Source organism: Ambystoma mexicanum, chromosome 4p (genome assembly GCF_040938575.1).
Source record: "Ambystoma mexicanum isolate Mex_15411 chromosome 4p, UKY_AmexF1_1, whole genome shotgun sequence".
NCBI classification, from domain to species: Eukaryota; Metazoa; Chordata; class Amphibia; order Caudata; family Ambystomatidae; genus Ambystoma; species Ambystoma mexicanum.
In genome coordinates, this window is record NC_090927.1 from 868,602,366 (window position 1) to 868,616,061 (window position 13,696).

The 13,696-nt window shown below is 44.4% G+C and overlaps 1 protein-coding gene across 3 annotated transcripts in view; it reads right to left on the reverse strand.

Moving 5' to 3' along the window:
• MANEA (mannosidase endo-alpha) overlaps positions 1 to 13,696 on the reverse strand; it is a 315,645-nt gene that overhangs the window by 84,200 nt on the left and 217,749 nt on the right. For all 3 annotated transcript variants that reach the window (XM_069606445.1, XM_069606446.1, XM_069606447.1), the window contains exon 3: positions 1,466 to 1,575. In XM_069606445.1, the coding sequence (XP_069462546.1) occupies positions 1,466 to 1,575 (110 nt within the window). The remainder of the gene's footprint in view (positions 1 to 1,465; positions 1,576 to 13,696) is intronic.

A 13,696-nucleotide genomic window follows, 5' to 3' on the forward strand; every position in this document is an offset into this window, starting at 1 on the left:
GAAAGACAGAACTGAAGTTACAGGCACGGTGCATGCTATTTATATGATCAATGAGGTCTACCTCGAAGGGAGGCCGAGGCCTTCGAGAGACGCTGAGTTGACAATCACGATGCACAGCGCCCTCTGCAGATTGATTTTTTTCGAACCAGCCGACACTGGAAGGGATATATCCAACGATGAGGAATCCATGGGAGGACACAATCCATTCATAGTGCTGCTTTTTACATAGCTCAATCAGCCCAAGACACACATTTCGCAAGACTGCAGACAACTACATACATGGTGTCACCATTATTAGGAACTATCGGTATCACCCGGTGTTGCACGGGTCTGTAGTTGACATTTACATGGGGGTCTGCTATAGCCTTGTGCATGTTTTATTGTGTAAAAAAAAAAAAATTACAAAAAAATTAAAATCCTGAAATTGCCTATACTGATAGCACAGGGCCGGACCCCGCTCCTCCTCTGTTCAGGGCGAATGGGTGGGGTTGGTAAAATTTCACTATAGCGAGTACACCCCAGAGGGGTATGTGCACCTCGGGCAACAATTCCAGCCCACAAACTTTGTGAAAGTGTGTTTTTATGTTTGAGGTTGGCTCCAGCCCCATAACAGCGAGAATCAGTCATCTCCCCGAATTGCCTATGCCGATAGCACAGGGCCGGACCCCACCCTGTGAAGGGCAAATGAGGTGTGAGGGGGGGAGAGTCGGGTGGCTCGCCGAGACGCAGGGTATCTGATTGCAGCAAATGGGGCATTGCTTGTTGATTGGGGTTACAAATGTCAATGGCAAGTACTGTCATTTGAGAAGGTCTTCTGAGAAAGCTTTACACATTTTAGAGGATTGCTGACAAACAGCTAGCCTGAAGGTGAAGGGATATATCACTCATGATAACATTAACATGAAACTGATAAATGCTGTGCTGTGTAAACATGGACCTGAGGATCCACATCAAGAATTTAGGATGGTAACATGTTGTTCCTTGATCAAACTTGTTGACATTGCTAAGATTCCATCATCAAGACACTGCAGCCACATAAGAATTAAGGAAACCAATGAGAACTAACAAGCAGTCATTTTGCGTTATTTTACGATACCGGCTCATATTTAGTATTGAGATTAGTTGGATATGTTGTGTATGCACTTCCCTTGACACTTCTAGTCATCTCACTAATAATAATATACACTATTATTACAAAGGACTACAAGCTAGAAGGTTACAAACTACAATGAAAATTGTTGTCATTGCCCAATAAAAACTAAATTATACAAACAACTTACAAGAAAGAAAAAAGATAGAAAGAACGAGAACAATGTTCAGTTCCAAATTCATGTGATGCACAGCACATTAGGCAGTTCTATTTGGGGTTACAGCTGTTAATGCTACAACGGTCAATCATCAATATTTAATCATCCCAAATCTCAATATCAAAATTATAAAGTGAGACAAACAACCTGTAATATACCTTAAGTTTATATCTGTGAGCGATATCCAAAATACTAGGCACCAAATCATCAGTTGGTTCTCCGTTGTCATCAGCCATTTTAGGTGGGTACCACGAAACAGCCACTACACCTAGATACAAGAGAAAATAGTATTCACGTTATTTCAATAAATAGACCGGTACCAGTTGGATTTGGCAAGAGGAGTGTAAAATGCTTTTCATAAACAATCATTGCTGAATAAGAAGTCTCAGATTAAATATGAAAATTTACGTTGGACAAGGTTAATTCTGCTGTCTGGGATCAGCAGGGGTCCTTATCGGCTCCGATGGAGAGCTTCCTGTCTACTGTAAGTTCACAGGTTATGAAATGCAGAAAGAATATGTCACAGATACAGATTAAGGAGTACCTTGTCTCTGCCCAATCTCCCCATGGGCGCCCCGTACTAGCCCAGGCATCCTTACTTCCCCATATCTATTACAGAAATCTAAGGTAAAGTAAATTCTACAGTCCTGTCTGGATCTAGGTTAAACTAAGGACAGGCCTAAAGTCTGTAGCCTGCTCAAAATGTCTCCCTCGGGGAATTTTCTAAAGGTATTTTCTAGGAGTTTTTGATATGCAAACCAAAAAGGTTAATCAGAACTGCTCTCGTTCTCTTCAGTCTCGCCCATTCTAATGCTCTCTTTTCCTTTCAGTCTCTCTGCCTTTTCTCCTCTCCTTCCACCTTCTCTACTAACTCTCCGACTCTCTCTACTCTCATCCCCCTTGATTTTACAGATCTCTCTCCAATCTAACCTTCTCCTACTTCTCCTTAACACCGCCTATGCTCCCTTCCAAAGTCTTCCTCGTCTTCCTTTGCTTATATTCTACCCACCTCTACTGTTCCTACCTCCCTATTTCACCATACTTTAGTCTTGCACACTCTCACTTTCACCTTCATTCACAATGCTACCTTCTCTCCTCCTCTCCTTCTACTCTCAGGTTTCTTTCCCCATCTCTTTCTCTCTCTCACACAAAAAAAACACACTCGCCCGGTCACCCTCTCTCTCTCTCTCCGACTCCACCACTCCAATTGCTACCACACACACAACCACCCAATCGACACGCACGCTCCCTCTCGCAACCACCAAAATATCTGTAACACTTCTTGCTTGGTCCTTTTGTCCTCTGCCTTTGACCTCACACAAACACCTTTCATCCTTGTTCTGTCTAGCTGGGCTTTTAAAGCCTAGCCAAACCCGCATCAGTCTGTATGTGTTCCCATTGGCTGTTACGGGTACTGGCCTTCTGTGGCTTAACTAATCATTTCTTTTCTTTTCAAAAGGATCTGTAAGTCCGCCCGCTTTTTGATCTTTGCCACGTTCCCAGAGCAAGAAGAAAAATCTCCACTCTCGCTGTGGGTGTCTTCCCCTCTGGCTAAGTTTTCCACAGCTCATTTCTTTTCCTATGATATGGCAATGTATTGCATGTCTGGGAACAGATTGCCCTCAGCAAGTGCTGTGTGATTTTCAGAATTCTCCTGGGCCCGTCTTTTCTGCAGTTGCCTGATGTTGTCTGGGCTTGGTATTTCTGCAAGGAAAAGAAGAGACACCTGGCCAGGATGGAGGCTGCAAGGCATTGCGGTCATGACAATGCTACCAATACTTTCACACTACAACACTCTAAGGAGAGTCAGGGAGTGGGGCCCTCCCTCACAACTCCTCTGGGGAAAGATCTGCTCTGGAAACTGCCCTGGTAAGCAGACTCCCCACGCTTGGGAGGGATCCCTGCTCCCCTTTGGCAGGGTCATTCATACCCGACCCAGTCACACGTATTAGATGCTCATGTTTGAATGGCAACATATTTCTGCTATCATAGGCACATTTTGGTTTCTTTTGTGTAATATATATGGGATAAAACACGCTCTACCGTATGTTATAATGATATTGAAAGTCACAACTAGCCTGTAATAAGAACATTTCCAATTTATGAGATGGATATTGCAGGCTGCCATGTATTATACACGAATAAATGGAAAAGCTTATTATGCTCTAAATTTTCCCAATGTTCTCGCCATTTTTCTAATGGTTGAAGTGATCACTTTCTGCAACATGTGATACGTATACCATTTTACAGTAGGTAAGCACAAGGTCTCTGAAGTGACCCAAGGACTAAATGGACTCACACGCTCAACCACTAAATGTCCTTTAAATGCACACCTTTTCTAAAATCTCTCTTTACAATTAATCAGACTCTCACATGGGATCTGGGTAGAGCAGACAAAACTCTCGAGGATTCACCCTTTCAAGCGGTGAAAGGATAGTAATGCACATCTTAAACCCATATGTAAACACACAGTGGAGGAACATCAAAGTAGTATAATATTAAAAATATAATAGATCACAAGTTCTGCATTAAATAAATATCTATAATACAGGCGAGCACTCAATATCACAAACAACATTAAAAACACCGACACCAAGCAACAGTGTAAACAGTCAGCAGTTCTTACAAGGGAATCATCAACATATTTAAAAGCTTTTCAAAGCCTGGTATTGGTACTAGAACAGTGTAGAAATGTTGCTGCCCAAAATGTGTACTCACTCAATTTCTTGGATGCGCTATCTATGCAGATAAGGTCCTATTGGACCATACTCATATAGGACTACAGAGATCCCTAACTGTATTAGCGCATTATTCTGAGCTGAATGAATAAAAAAATCAAAGTCCTGTAAAACAAAAATCATGGTGATTAGTGCTAAGAAGCAGCGGTCGAAATTCAATTGGCATAGAAATGGAGTTAAACTTGATGTAGTCAATCAATATGTCCATCTTGGAAGGTACCCGGTTATGTGATAGATGCATTAGTACGGTTATGTAGATCACCTAAAATATGTAATACATTTAGGGTTCTCAAAAGATTTATTAGCAATTGCGGTGGCTACTCAATTGAAAGAATGATAAAGAGCTACAAACGAAGTATTTTGCAGCTATTCTTTTTGGCCTAGAATCACTACCTCAACATCGTACACAATTGCTTAGAACTCTATAGAGGGCAAGCTGTGAAAAACAGCATTCGGCCTACCCCTCTTCATTGCCCACGGAAGTTCGACTCAAACTGGTTTTGGTCTTTGCTGAAGACACTCTTGCAAATCAGGCACAGTATTCACCATTATAAAATGCTGTCTGCTGAAACATCGACTTTTCTGTCTTTATATGGTCCTTTATTTAAATCCTCGACCCTGCAGGACAAGGTTCTATCTAGAGATGCATCTTACTGCATGCGGTTTCATAACAGTATTGATTGAACCTTGGACACTGCACTGAATCCTACCATTATGAACAAGGAACCGACCTCGAAGGCCTCACTGTGGGAAAATGATAGTAACATTGCCTAGTTTCCAAAAAGAAAGCCGAGTGGTTGCACAGTACTGGCAGGGCATTTCTTCCATTTTCACTGTGAGGTGGAGTTTATTGAGGGAAGGCTGCACGTCCTCTTACTAATTGATCAGAACCGCGCATGGAGTGGTGCACAAGTGGTTGTGCAGGGGTTTGGCTGGTGCTTGGCAGTGGCCCTGACAGCTGTGCCTTTAACAAGACTGCGGCTGAAATGATAGAATGACACATGTATTCAGCAAGGGGGAAGGCACCCTCATCTGGATAGTCAACTTTGCTTTAACAGCTAAATCTACAGACAAACACAACAAACCCTACAACCCCTATAACTTGTCGATGCTTCCATGGCATAAAAGATTGCATAAGACTGTGGTAATTCCTCTGGTGGCATACCCATTTACTTCAGCTTTAACTCCTTGAAATCACGTGTGAACATCTAAACATTTGAACATCTGAAATGAATTCGGAGCTTGATTCTAAAAGGCCAGCTGGAGTACACATAGTAAACTGAAATTGAAATTGCCATTCCCAGTGAGACAGAACTGCTTAAATGGCCCCTCAATGAATGGCTCCAGGGGGACAGGAAGATGTAGCAGCTTTTGCCATGCAGACTGCAGACCCCCTACACCCCCAATGACTAGCCAGGAAAGTGCTGGAGTGCTTAATACAAAGCACGCAGTTGGTTGAGAAGGAGTGTGACCCTCCGAACATGTGCGACCAGGGGCCCATGGGGTGTGAAGACGACCCTGGAAATCAGACCCCTACTAACACCCAGAAATACTGCGAGGAACCAGTGGGAGATCACTTCCGAAATATAGTATCACAAACGCAAATGGAGCTTGAGCCGGAGAAAACATTGAAACAGAGCCCCCAATGAACATTACTAGCCCTCTAAGGTGTTCTTCACAGATAGCAGTAATCACCACTGACAGACGAGTGGCACTCCAAGTCCAAAGTGAAGTTTCAATGCAAGAATGCATCCCTGCAAAGACAGTGGGGGTGAGCAGGGTGCAGAGCTGAAGATTTTCTTCCAGTTAAGATCGACCTTAAAGAACCAACATACGTTAAAGAAAGGGGATAGGGTCCGTGGGTTGAAAAGGGGATGGCATTCTTTGACGCATTGGGACCAACAGGGGAAAAGTGATGCTATGAATTCTACTCCAAAAGTAAACACCTTGCGCAATCCCCAACTAATTAAAAACCTGGGTGAATCTTCTCCCAAGAGACAATTCTTTTTCAACAATACGCAAACATATACATTCACGCCAGCCAGAAATGCTGAAGGGCGTCCCGCGAAAACATTGCGGTCGAAGCCTTTGAAAGAGCTACTACCCAGGCGCGGGAGAGACATTTCTGATTTGTAATTATTAAACATCTCGCACAACCTGGACAATATTCTCACCGCAGAGCCACAAGTTATGGTCAAACCCTGAGCCCCTATGCTTTTACTCACCGGCAGCTGCGATGAAACTAACGTTGAGTGGGGGGGTACTTGCCCGACAAGATCGAATGGGCAAATTTGACCAATCAAAGGGGGAGTTGGTTAATGCATTGGCTGTAGGGTCACAAAAGTTGACCAGAGGTTGGGAGCCAGTCTCACTAAAATAAGAAATTGCAAGGCTAATAACTGCCTAAATACAGGCATGGAAGCCAGGCGCGAACAGACCTCAATTGGTTGAAGGACTGGGCGAGAACATAACCCGGGGAACACAGGACTCCAACTCCCACAATGTAACTAGGGCTGTGATGTCACAGAAACAAACATCCAGGGTCCAGCAAAGAGAGAAAATCTTATTGGACATTAACATAGGCGATGCAGGGAAAATAAAAACTGGACCTGGGCAAACTTGCTCACGTGCCATGGGGTCCGACGCCCCCTCTTGACGGGGGCAGTGAATTGATGGACTTGAGTCTTGAAGACCCTATGAGTCGCAAGGCCCCACATACACAGTTCAACCATAAAGCCCCAGGGTGAGCGGGCTATAATGGAACAATTGATCGACCTGGTGCAGCAATAAATTCGAACACAGCATTATCAATTGTCCTGGCACCATTTACAAAACTTTATGAATCACTAAGTGAGACCATAAAGGATCAGGCAACCATCCTGGCAATGATGCACACCAAGTTGATCTTTATGGAGGGATTCATTACCGCAGTCCAGTCTAATCTGGACAAGAACCAGGACCACCAAATGAAATCAATTCAGTATATCTTGAAAAAGATCATCAAGGATTGAGGAGAGGGGAAAGCAGTGTGAGAAACCTAAAAGTGTCTCACCGCTAGTCCCCATGGATCTGTCATCCATGTGGCCAGGACACGGCCATTGCTTTTGGCTCCAGTTCCTGGGGGTGGACCAGTGCAGGAGGATCACCTGGATGAGGGGATCTTTTGGCAGTACAAGTGGGACACCCGATGGTGAGATGTGGTATCCCCTTCCCTATACCACATTTACCCCATCCTACCAGGCAGGATGGAACTGAACTCCCCCCTCCCCTTTTCTGACACAAACACTCTCACGGACAGCTCACTGTGAGAGAAAACAGACTAACACCTGACCTGTACACCTGACATGTCCCAATACAATGGTCAGGCAGGGATAGGCAATTATTGATCATTACACACACCTGACTTCCTTCACATTTCCCCACACAGATAAAAGCGTAGCACAAAAGAACACTCTGAGCAAGGCAAAGCACACGTGGAAGCAGCAGTTCCAAGATGGCAGTTTAATACAAGGCGAAAGACGGCTGGACCGAAGAGGATTGCAAGGAGGGAAGTGCCTTTGACCTTTTCACTGAAAGACTAACTTTCATGAGCCTTCGAGAATAGGAAACGTAAGACCTGGAATCAAAGCCGAAGAATCCTACATTGTGTGTCAGAGGAACCCAGGGCTCTCCAGCATCGATAGTCAAGGCAGGGAGAGTAGTTTGCCGATGTGGTACTGTCCTTGGCTCCTACAACAAAGCAGCGCTTGTGAAGTCAGCACAGCCGGTGAGTTGGGGAGACTGATACCAGATTGGTCTGTGTTGAAGCCACGGTTGCAAGCTGCAACATTGTATAGAGAAAATTGAAGAGAACCGTGTGTGACGCGTATGAGGCAAGCAGCGCAAATGTAATTGAATCAGCAGATGAGTGACTGAACTTTGAAGCCAAGATACGATACCGTAGACGGAGTGGTCCGGCACCACGTGAGTGCTCATTCGAAAGTCTCTGCTAGGTATCCAACTGATAGGTGGCAATTGTTAAAGAGAAAGGAATTGTGAAATCGAAGTGGTCCTGCAATGGGTCAAGTCAACCCTGTGCACATTTGAAAATCTTTGATAATTGATGTTAATTGAAATTGGTCTGAGCCCGGCCGAGGGAGACCAATTGTGTCAAGAGGATCTGAGCCCAGATGAGGGGGATCAAAGTGATGCACATTGTATTAAAGGGATCCATGCCCGGCTAAGGAGGATCTAGGGTGATAAGCAAATCACCTGAATTGAGTACTTGAAATTGAGTACTTGAAATTGGTCTGAGCCCGGCCGAGGGAGACCAATTGTGTCAAGAGGATCTGAGCCCAGATGAGGGGGATCAAAGTGATGCACATTGTATTAAAGGGATCCGTGCCCGGCTAAGGGGGATCCAGGGTGATAAGCAAATCACCTGAATTCAGTACTTGTGAAAATCTAAAGAGGAAAAGAACTTTCGGTTTATTTGGTCGTATCTGACCCTCTGAATGAAGAGACTAAGTAAAGAGCCTTGAGCACAGAAGACCCTGATGCTAATGATTGAACTGTATCCTCGTGCTAAAGAAAGCCAGAGACTGTGCTACGCTCGAGTGAACCGCCTTGTCCCGTGCTGAAAACGTGGGGAAGGGAGGCCAACGGCCTAAACATCCTGACATATTTTGTTAACACTTCCTTCTTTTTTTTAACACTGTTTCCCTCACTATTTGTATTTAGAGGTAAGGCTTGGCAGTAGGTTTATTAGTATAGGCCCTTTTATTTTGTCAAGACACCAATAGGAGCGCGTTATTATATGATGGTCGTAGCTTGCACCCAACTTTAGATTTAGGTTTAGATAGGCGTTTTTCAAACCCTTTTTGAAGTTCAATAAACACCCTTGAACTGTGGTCAATTCTGTCTGTCTTACTGTTGATACCATGTCTTCCTTACATGTGGTGTCAGATATGGGATGTGACTCAATTGAAACAAATTGAGGAACCCTAAAATTCCAGAAGCTTAGTCATAGAGCCTCACGCCCCTCTGTTGCCACAAAAGAATCAATAGGCTTTGATATCTGTAGCAGCAGAGAAGCGGGGAATGATTCCCAGAGACTTCGTTTTGATACTCCCCCACCCGGGTGTTATATAAGATTGACCCCAAAATCTGGCCTGGCCTGAAGTTCGGTCTAGACGTTCTGGAAGGCATCATAGATCCTGACTTCCGGGGAGACAAAGATTCTCTTACAGGATGAAGGCAAGCGTCCCCACACAGCACGATCCTCCCCGCAATGAGAGACAATGAAGGACTCTCCCAATATGGGAATAAGGCCAAGACAGAGTGCGGGTGAGCGTAAATGGGAGTTTATCAATCAGAATAGGGCATGCAAAGGACTCTGCAAACTCCGAGAGCGCTCTGTCTGACAATCGCAAAGACAGGCGTATATATTTACAAAAAACGTCAGAAGAACCTACACACTATAGGGGGCACAAGTTCATGGGGATTGGGTGGCGACGACTAACTATAGGTGCTGCTGTGATGTGGTTGGCTCTGGCTGGCAGAAGTCACTGGGCAGCCTCGTGGGTTGGGCTGGGCCTGGCAGGGTGGCAGAGTTCATCCAGGCGGTGTTGTGGGGCCATCGCGGCCAGTGGCAGAGATGAATGTCTTCTCCTGACTTATTAGCCCTAGGCCATGCACACCGCAGTCATTCAGGCATATTGGTATTGTCTTCTTTAGTAAATCTTTCAATAGGTTATACAACAGGTTAATGCAACACAGGAGGAATGTACCTTGTGAGGGGTCTGGAGGTAATACGTCAGGACATGGTTACCAGTGTCCTGTTGACCGGGGCCATAGGTCGAGGGGCTAAGCTTCGGGGCCTGGGACGGGCGGTACATGTCTTTCTGCCTTGTTAGAAGTTGTTATGGATGTTCCGCTGTGTGTTGTCAAAGTGTTGGGTGTCCTGATTGCACAGGGCCATAAGTCTGAGATGGTCCGGTGGGTTGTGAGGTTTACGAGGGGGCGCGTGTGTTCAGGCAGAGGTTTACTGCTGTGCTGTAAATAATGCAGGTGGCGGGTGGTGGCCTTGGGTGCTACAGAGGGGGTTACAAGTCTTTCAAGCGGCTCCAGTCTAGTTGGGGGAGGTAACGCAGCGCGGCGCGGTCTCTGCTCTCATGCCTTGGCAGCCTTCGCAGGGTGGGAGGGGGAATGGCCTTGCACGTATTTCACAAAGGTATCTCCCTCGTGTGTTGCCGATTTAGGTAAAGACATCACAAACATTTGAACACTCTATAATACTTATTCAAAATATTACAAAACATGCATTTAAACTTTGCTGGATGTGTCTTGATTATACCCAGTCTGAGTACCTTATTCATACATTATGTTTTAACAAGTGCAGTATTTAGTTATATGCATATATATTTGCAGTAAGTGAGGTAGAGTTAGGGTTGGTGGAGAACATAGAAAGTAACCCGCCACTTGTTCGTGACGGTGGTGGCGCATGTGGGGCCTAGACATGCACACATGACATGCGCCTTCTCATGCATTCTTCACATGGGCCCTTTGTATGGTTACATTCGTTTTCTTGTGTCCTCTAGCAGCATTAGTTCAGTTATGGCACGAGCCCATGGGGTGTAAGTTTTCCAGTCATACACGTAACAAACAGATTCCTGGTGCGTGCCGTTATTATTAGTACCCAACTGCAATGGTATATGCTCACCATCGCTTATATCATGGGGGCATGATCTCTTGTAATTATACATCTTACAGGCTTTTGTAATATAAGGGATTTTATGAGAGAAAAGCATCCTTTGCAAGTAGTCTCAACATTAATATACAAAGATTGTCTGTCATATAACGACCAGTTTACTGTTCTTTTCATTTGCCTAGGCCTGCTGGCCGGGTCACGCTGGGAGCGATGATACACTGCGGGAGGTGAACTGTTACAATGTTAGTGTATTACACTAGCTCATGTCCGTCTTGTTCGTGGGAACGTGCTCGCAGCGGATCTGCCAGGGTGCTGCGGCAACAAGGATGACTGAAACCCTCCAAGGGTGGGGGCCGCGCTACAGTGCGCTGAGCTCACACCATCTTTACCAGACAAAATGGTTTCTAGGCCTAGCTAAATTTTAATACGTGTGGGCAATTAATACGTGCGGGCAATGTCTCCAGTGGGTGAACCCTCCACCACCTGGGCCCGGGTGGCATGAGGGGACGCCCAAAGGGGCCATAGTCCTCACCTGGGGAGAAAGCGTAGGCGAGGGGGGGTCTTCTTGGACCAGTCCTCCCCTACAAGGACCATGGTTAAATACCATTTGAAGACATTGTGGGGCCAAGATTGCAAAGAGAATTCTTGAAAAGGTTAAATTTTCTTGTTTTAGAGAGAGGTACCTTAGGCTTTGTGGAAGCTGACAAACCTATGACTGATGAGAAAAGGGAAGAAGAGCATACCATCTTTTTCGAACTAGCCTTTGCTCAGCAAAATGATCCAGCCCTCACTTAGGCTTTCTTACAAGCAATTCCCACAGGGGAGGGAGTAGAAAAGGGAAGTCCTTTCTTTTTCCTAAAACAAGGATTATTGTATAGAAAGGAAACATCCACAGAAGGTCCAAGTAAAACTCCGTTAGTAATCCCCAAAACCCACCGAAAGATCGTACAAGATATTGCACATTCTTATTTGACAGGGGGACACCTAGGACAATCTAAGACCCAGGCACACATCAGTGGGAGTTTTACTGGCCAGATATCCAGGCGGATGTAAAACATTTCTTTTATTGAAATGTGTGAAATATGTTAGAAAACTAGTACTCACATTCCTTGGTATGCCCTTCTGAATCCTTTGCCAATAATATAAGTTCCCTTCTCAAAGATTGGAATGGATATCATTGAAACTTTGGAAACTTCTAGACTGGGTAACAAATATGTACTTGCGATTGTGGATTATGCAACCAGATACCCCGAGGGATTTCCTATGCGTAACAAAACCGACCAGCAGATTTTAAAACAACCATTACCATATTTCTCCAGAGTTGGTTTTCCTGAGGAAATCCTGATGGATCAAGGATCCAATTTCATGAGCAAGCTCATAGGTGAAGTCAAGGAGCTGCTCCATATCACCACCTTAAGAACTTCAGTTTACCATCCCCAAACGGACGTATTCGTAGAAAGATTCAATAAAACACTCAAAATGACCCTGAGAAAGTAGGTAAATAAAAATGGGCAGGACTGGGACCATATGATCCCCCTGGGCACTATTTACAATAAGAAAAACCCCTCAGGCATCCAATGGATTCTCTCCTTTTGTACTACACTATGGTAGAGAACCTAGAGATGTCCTGGACATTCTCCGGGAGACCTGAGAAGAAAGAAGAGGCACCCATTCCCATTTCACAAACCACTACTTGATTGCAAGAGCATATTAAACTTGTTCAAAACCTAGTCTATACTCATACGGAAAAAGCCCAAGCACAACAAAGGTCCACTTATGACAAAAAAGTAAATCTTAAATTGTTTTCCGTAGGACAAAAAGTATTGGTCCTTTAGCCTACTTCGGAAAACAAACTTGTCTCCAAGTGGCAAGGGCCACATGAAATACTGGAACAAACAGGATACTGTACTTATAAGGTAGCCCAACCCAACAGGAAACAAAAGACCCATCTATACCATGTAAATCTCTAAAAGAGTGTAAGGAAAATCCTTTAGCCACAAATGCCACAATACTAAACTGTTTGGTAAATAGATAACTTTGAATTAATTCCCAAGAGCTATCTGATCTGCAACAAAAAGATTTAAAGGATTTAGTTGTAACGTTTCCCGATGTATTCTCGGAGAAACCAGGAAGAGTGAAAGGCATCCATCACTATATTAGAACACCCAAATGAAAAGTGGTCCAACTGAAACCATATAGACCCCCAGAAGCCCGTAAACAGATAGTAGTGAAACCATTGTATGCTTTGATAAAACCGAATTTCAAAGCAGCTCACTGGCTGCCAGAACACACTCGCATTCTACACCATATGTATTCATTAATGACTCAGACGGGCCCTTTGCAGGTCAGAGATACAGACCAAGACTTCGAGATAAATCTGTTATGCAGGAGATAATGCTTTCCCATGCACAGTATACAATCTAGGGGAGACTAAACCAATTGCATGGAAGTCACATGTACATTCCACACCCGTGTTAAGATTTACACCTGAGGAGACAATTCTGGCTTCAGTTCAGATGATCATTCAGAAGGAGAGCCCATTGGCAGCCAATAGAACTATACAGATAAATGCACCTTTAGCTCAACCTGAGGCTACCACAAAAGCTAGCATTCCCAATACAAAGGCATTACATACTAGATGGATTCAATGGTTACCATTTCAACATGCTCCAGATGTAAAGTATCTTTATAAGGCAGAATTGCAACGAATGAGTGGATTGACTTGGACAATGGACACAGAGCCAGAAGCCTCACGGCCTGACGTGCCATTGTTTGATTTTTTCTAAGTAAGTTACTGTGATGGTTCCGCAATACAAGCAGTGGGGACACATTGTAAATATGCTGCTGCCTGTTTAGCAATGATGGGACACTTTGCACATGAAGAAGCATTTATACACACCGATATTGCAACAAAGAATCTGGGAGACATGTCTGCCCATACTGCAGAATTGCATGTATTGCTG